The sequence below is a fragment of the Takifugu flavidus genome, chromosome 22, assembly GCF_003711565.1.
Source record: "Takifugu flavidus isolate HTHZ2018 chromosome 22, ASM371156v2, whole genome shotgun sequence".
Taxonomy (NCBI): domain Eukaryota; kingdom Metazoa; phylum Chordata; class Actinopteri; order Tetraodontiformes; family Tetraodontidae; genus Takifugu; species Takifugu flavidus.
In genome coordinates this window covers 9,664,965-9,671,105 of record NC_079541.1, presented here as the reverse complement: position 1 = coordinate 9,671,105, position 6,141 = coordinate 9,664,965, and the positions used below count along the sequence as shown (strand labels likewise).

Sequence of the window (6,141 nt, the reverse complement as noted above, 5' to 3'; positions counted from 1 at the left end):
ACAAGTCCTCTGCTCCCCATGGACTATGAAGACTTTGTTCGTGGTTGTAACCTGGGAGTGTTCCCCTCCTATTACGAGCCGTGGGGATATACACCTGGTAACCTTGTGCCGTCTGTCTGTCTGTCCGTCCGTCTGTCCATCCAACCATCTGTCCCCACTGAGCTGTTCTGTCTTACCCCAGCTGAGTGCACGGTGATGGGAATTCCCAGTGTCACCACCAACCTTTCTGGTTTTGGCTGCTTCATGGAGGAGCATGTCTCAGACCCCGCAGCCTACGGTAAGGAGGTGCACGCACACATGCGCTCACACACACGGTCCTCACCTGCTGCCTCTTTCAGGGATTTACATCGTGGACCGTCGCTTCCGCTCCGCAGAGGAGTCGTGCAACCAGCTGACTCAGTTCATGTTTACCTTCTGCCAGCAGTCCCGCCGCCAGCGCATTATTCAGCGCAACAGGACCGAGAGGCTCTCCGACCTGCTGGACTGGAGATACCTGGGAACGGTCAGTGGTGGAGAACCCAGTGCAGCCAGTTTGCTCTGCTGGATATCTTGTGGTGCTGCTTGATGATGAACATCTCTGGCTCTGTAATTTGCAGTTCTACATGCACGCTCGACATCTGGCACTGAGCAGGGCATTCCCAGACAAGTTCAAGATGGAGCAAGTGGCTCCTCTGAAGGTGAGGCAACTGAAAATGAGCTCGATTGGGATAATAATCTCCAACACAATGGAGGTAAAAACCAGAGAGAGAAGAAAAAAACTGACAATAGGAGAAGCTGCAAATGCCCACACACACACACACACACACACACTCTCTCACACACGCACATGCTCTCTCTCTCTCTCACACACACACACACACAAACACACAGAGTTGTTTTCCTTCCTGATAACAATGCAAACTGATTTTTGGTGTCAGGAAGGCATCTGGCATCAAGGTACTTGGCCAGTGTGACAGATAATAATAACGTGTGGTCTGGGTGGACAGATGTGAGACATGTGTCCTCACCTGCACGAGGACAAATGTCTTACTTGTCTCAGATTCCCACTGACAGTTGCAAACAGCTGCATTTGGTCCGTGGGTCAGCCTTTAATTGACAGGCTAACATTTGGATGATTGATAGGACCCCCGCAGCCCACCCTCACGCTGTTAATGTTTCAGTGTTCATACAGCGTGAAGTCACTGTCTTTCTGAACAATGTGCACGTTTGGATCCCCCTGTTGCAATTAATGCACGGAACCCTCCAGAACCAGATAATAAACCAGATAATGAACATAGTGTATGCGGCCATTTAATAGACTGTAACTAAAAAGGATGAAATGCTGTGTGTGTGAGACTGTGTGTGTGTGTGTGTGCGTGTGTGTGTGTGTGTGTTTGTGAGTGAGATTGTGTGTTAGATTGTGTGCGTGTGTGTGTGAGCGTGCTGCATATTCACACACACTTGTCTAACAGTGTGGTGTCTCTGCTGTAGACAGAGGGCTTCCGCTACCCTCGGCCCTATTCGGTGCCCCCCTCCCCTTCTGCCTCCCTCCACTCCACCCCCCACCATAGTGATGTGGAGGATGATGATGATGACGATGATGGTGAGCCCTACAACGAGGAGGAAGAGGCTGAAAGAGACCGACTAAACATTAAGGCTCCCTTTGTTCTCGGTGCTGTTCCAGAGGGCAAGAAGAAGCAACCAGGAGAGTCTGGAAACTAAAGAGGGTGGATCACGTGACCTGCTGGAGGTCTGCAGGAAACAGTCCCAGCCACCACACACTCACACACACAGACACACACGCGCACACACGCATGACCGGCCTTCCCACCTGGTGACCGTCTGGACTCTCGATCTTCTCACCCTCATCTTTACGTTATTGTTCCACAAAGACAGAAACACTCTTCTTTGGTCGCTGAGAGTTTATTATATTTGCTGTTGAGCATCCTTGCCTTGGATTTATAATCAACAACATCATGAAGTGAAAGTTGGACGAATGATTTGGTCCTGATTGAAGCTCAGTGTTGAGCAAATGAGACGTAATAAGTCAAACCTGATGCCTCAGGCCCTCATTCAAAATGTCAAGATTGAAAAGATTTTTTAAAAAAAGGCAGTTTGTCAACAGTTTTCTATGGGATTTGGTTAAGGACACAAATGTTTTGATTTGACATCCAAGATTAGGTGCATTCATATTAATGATAACAATAAAACTCATTATTGTTTATTTCTGTCTGCCTTTACTAATGTGTTGAACTAGCTTTGCAGCTAACGTAGCTAACAGGCTCTCCAATAAACACCAGGAAGCATCTCACTGTTCAGATTTTTACCGAAGTTGGTTAAACGTTGTAAAACTGAAACATACAAAATAAATGAAAATTACAACCAAATTGTGCTTCCTATTTGTTATGTTACAAAGGCAGTCCTCCAGGACTGCAGAGAAAACACATCAGATCAAAAGGGTGGGGGATCTTGAATATCTTTCCTGATAAAAAGTAGGTGATGTATTAGTAACAAAATGATGCCACATAATTTGATAGAAATTAGAGGGGTGAAATCAAAGACACCCCAAAAATGAAAGTGAAAAAATGATGCAGCAGAGTGGTCCATTTTGCCACAAATGTCATTGTAGCAACTCAAAATCATTCTAAGTAATTTGTGTGGCTCAAACATGCTTGTACGCATGCCTGACAACGGGTCATTTTGTAGGGCTCTGGCAGTGCTTATCCTGTTCCTCCTTTAGACTGTGCTGGGAGACAGAGCAAACCTTCTTGCAACGGCATGTATTGATGTGCCATCCTGGAGGAGTTGGACTACTTGTGCAACCTCTGTAGCCGTCTCATTGTTGCCCCTCTGATGCACCTGTTGTTTATTTCATTAACCACAACGCAGCAGAAACTGATTAACACCCCCCCTGCTACTTAACTGACCAGATCAATACCCCAGATGTTTGACTGATAGGTTGCTATAGTCTTATTAAAAAATGTTCCTCTAATTTTTTTGAGCAGTGTATTATTGTTGTTGTTGTTCAGAGTGGGTTTTTGTTATGATTTTAATTCTTGTTATTATTATGATAATTGTTGTCATTTCTAGTGGGGGTATAGTGATTGTAATTCTTGTTATTATTTTTTTAATTGTTATTCACAGTAAGGGTATAGTTATGATTGTGATTCTGGTTGCTGTTATTATTATTGTTGTTATTTGTAGTGGGGGTGTGTTGTTGTGATTGTTATTCTTGTTGGTGTGATTGTAGTTCATGTTATTAATGGTGCGGCATAGTTGTGATTGTGGTTGTTGTTGTGCTGATTGTTAGTAGCGTGACTGTGATGGATGATGATGGTGCCAGTAGCTTCCTGCTGCTCCAGGATCAGCTAGAGATGAGCTGGAAACCTTCAGGTTCACATGTTGGCTGTGGAGCTCTTCTAGGACTCTGCTGCTCTACAATGCTGAGGCGGTTGTTGTCAACGGCTGTTATTTCTTATTGCTGTTGTTCTTCATCTACTTAATGTCGTCAGAAAAATGTCCAAGTGAGTAATTCACACACACCGAGTTTGACTTTTATTCCAGCTATTTTTATTAAAACATCACAACAGGCAGAAACACAGCTGGCGGATACTACAACAACAACAACAACATCCCAAAGGCTCAGAAATATTCCCTCTTCCACACTGGCAGCTCCTGCAAATACTCCTCATCTGGGGCTTCATCAGCTGCACACACACACACACACACACACACAACACACACACACACACACACACACACACACACACCACACACACACACACACACACACACACCAAGGAGCCGTTAAGTTGATGTGACAAAAGACACCGAAGTTTCCATGCGGGAGAAAAGCTTTGGATGATGATAATGATGATGGTGAAGATGCTGCTGATGAAGTAATACTTTAAGACACTTGAACACTGATGTCACCTCGTCTGAGCAACAACAGATGCTGTTTTCAGCACAATGCCTTCACAAAGATGAGGAGGGTGAACGTGTGCAGGACAATGAGCAGATGATGAAGCACCATCCTGGGCTCAGGAGCAGTGCGTCCGCCGCTCTCACCATTCTCCCTGGCTTGTTGGAGGAAGTTGAGCAGGATGGAGGCTGCCTGCTCCACACCGAGCTTCTCTGGGCTCTGGCTCCGGGTCTCTGGAGGGGGAAAACAGCGATGAATTCAGGGAGGAGGATCAGGGCTTCTAGTGCCGTTCTTACCCAGGTGTAAGGTGTCGTAGACGTCTCCTTCTTTCCTGTCCTCCGAGATGAACCTCCGTCCCTCTGAGGAGACAGCAGCAGATGAACAGTCTCATCGTCCGCTACTGAGATGACAGTAAAGAGCCTACATACGTGTTCCCTTCAGGTAGAGCATAGCCTGCGGGGTCCAGTTCCTGCGCTGGAAGGAGCCCTTAGAGGGGGAAAGAAAAGTTATCCTGCTGCTGGTCCCAGACCGGCTGTCCTCGTTCCGGTCTGGTCCCAGACTGGGTGTCCTCAGTCTGGTCCCAGAACGACTGTCCTCAGCCCGGTCTCGTCCCAGACCGGCCGTCCTCAGTCTGGTCTGTTTCCGGACCAGCCGTCCTCAGAGGGGACTTACCTTAGGAGCGCTCCATGACTGCGAGATGAAGGTCCCAAAGAGCAGGAGGGTCAGGAGATAGGTTAAGGTGAGGCTCCTCAGATGCTGTGGGAGAAGAGAGCAGCTGTGGATAAAACCGTGCACGCAGGGTACACGTAGGTGGCCACATGCTTGACTTTGACATGAAGAAAATCAAATAAAAGCGTCACCGTACACACAGATCAGACATTACAGAGCAACAGAGCCCTACTTCTAACTCTCGGTGCGTGCATGTGTGTCTGCGGGTGTGAGAAAAATTCAAAGCAACCCTTTTACTCACTGTCATTGTGTCGGAGGTGTCGGAAACGGTGATCAGCACAAAGCTTCAGGACGGTTTTTGGCCCTCAGCCGCGCTCTGCCGCTCTCTATTTATACGTGTGGGGCTGCTGTGCGTGACGCCAGTAGCAATAGGTCACGCCAATTTGATGAAGCGGGGTCGGAGCGGAGCTACGAGGAGTGAAATCAATCAATGCAGCTGCTCCTGTTCCACGGCTGAGCCAACACAATGTCACACATCTACACCTACAGGGGCAGAAGTAGAGCTGAGGAGCAAAGCTGAAGAACTGCAGGAGCAGAGCCGAGGAGCTGCAGGAGCAGATCTGAGGAGCAGAGCCGAGGAGCTGCAGGAGCAGATCTGAGGAGCTGAAGGAGCAGCACTGAGGAGATGCAAGAGCAGAGCTGAGGAGCTGCAGGAGCAGAGCTAAAGAGCTGAGGAGCAGAGCTGAAGAGCTGCAGGAGCAGAGCTGAGGAGCAGAGATGAGGAGCTGAGGAGCACAGTTAAGGAGCTGAGGAAAAGAGCTGAAGAGCTGAGGAGCAGAGCTGAGGAGCTGAGGAGCACAGCAGAGGAGCTGCAGGAGCACAGCTAAAGAGCTGAGGAGCAGAGCTGAAGAACTGCAGGAGCAGAGCCGAGGAGCTGCAGGAGCAGAGCTAAGGAGCTGGGGGGCTGCAGGAGCAGAGCTGAGGAGCAGAGCCTCGGAGCTGCAGGAGTAAATCTGAGGAGCTGAAGGAACAGCGCTGAGGACATGCAAGAGCAGAGCCGAGGAGCTGCAGGAGCAGAGCTAAAGAGCTGAGGAGCAGAGCTGAAGAGCAGAGATGAGGAGCTGAGGAGCACGGCTAAGGAGCTGAGGAGCAGAGCTGAGGAGCTGACGGAGCAGAGCTGAGGAGCTGCAGGAGCACGGCTAAAGAGCTGAGGAGAAGAGCTGAAGGAGCAGCGCTGAAGAGCTGCAGGAGCAGCAGGTCGATACTCTTCTTCTGTGCAGGAATATTTATGTGTGCTGACTGCAGCAGAACCAGAGAGGAGATACAGATTTATTAATCAGTGAGGAGAAACGTGACACTTCGGTAAGAGCTGAATATTTGACACTCAGCAAAAAGCTACAGAAATATGGCTCCTTGTCATCCTGCTGTCTGTGGCCTTTTATGGTATCGAGTTGGTTCAGGGTGACACAGGTGCACCACACACCTGATGATGCTGAAGGTATGACCGTGGCATCCGTGAGGACTTTCAAATGTGTCAAATGAGAGGAAGAAAGAGGAGAAGGAGCCACAGG

At 48.6% G+C, this 6,141-nt stretch overlaps 2 protein-coding genes across 3 annotated transcripts in view; one reads left to right on the top strand and one right to left on the bottom strand.

Moving 5' to 3' along the window:
• The window catches only part of gys2 (glycogen synthase 2), a 13,493-nt gene extending 11,127 nt beyond the window's left edge, over positions 1–2,366 (top strand). The window contains exons 12-17 of one of the 2 annotated variants that reach the window (XM_057022886.1): positions 1–97; positions 182–277; positions 339–502; positions 597–677; positions 1,471–1,582; positions 1,664–2,366. The exon at positions 1–97 is cut by the window's left edge and continues 30 nt beyond it. In XM_057022886.1, coding sequence (XP_056878866.1) covers positions 1–97; positions 182–277; positions 339–502; positions 597–677; positions 1,471–1,582; positions 1,664–1,701 — 588 coding nt within the window. In that variant the 3' untranslated portion in view covers positions 1,702–2,366. Of the gene's footprint in view, positions 98–181; positions 278–338; positions 503–596; positions 678–1,470 lie in introns of both variants that reach the window. The other variant, XM_057022885.1, reaches the window with a different exon arrangement.
• A 1,160-nt stretch (positions 2,367–3,526) lies between these two features.
• Positions 3,527–5,171, bottom strand: spx (spexin hormone). Its single transcript, XM_057022189.1, has 6 exons — positions 4,872–5,171; positions 4,574–4,657; positions 4,330–4,387; positions 4,198–4,260; positions 4,048–4,134; positions 3,527–3,686 (listed from the first exon to the last, which is right to left on the bottom strand). Exons 1-6 carry the CDS (start codon positions 4,875–4,877, stop codon positions 3,622–3,624), a joined length of 363 nt encoding a protein of 120 aa, XP_056878169.1. The 5' UTR covers positions 4,878–5,171; the 3' UTR covers positions 3,527–3,621.
• Positions 5,172–6,141: the final 970 nt, after the last annotated feature.

Coding starts and splice junctions, on each gene's coding strand:
- spx (XM_057022189.1), bottom strand. Junction 4,261..4,329: donor GCTCTACCTGAAGGGAACAC/GTATGTAGGCTC, acceptor CTGTCTCCTCAG/AGGGACGGAGGTTCATCTCG. Junction 4,135..4,197: donor CTACGACACCTTACACCTGG/GTAAGAACGGCA, acceptor TTCCCCCTCCAG/AGACCCGGAGCCAGAGCCCA.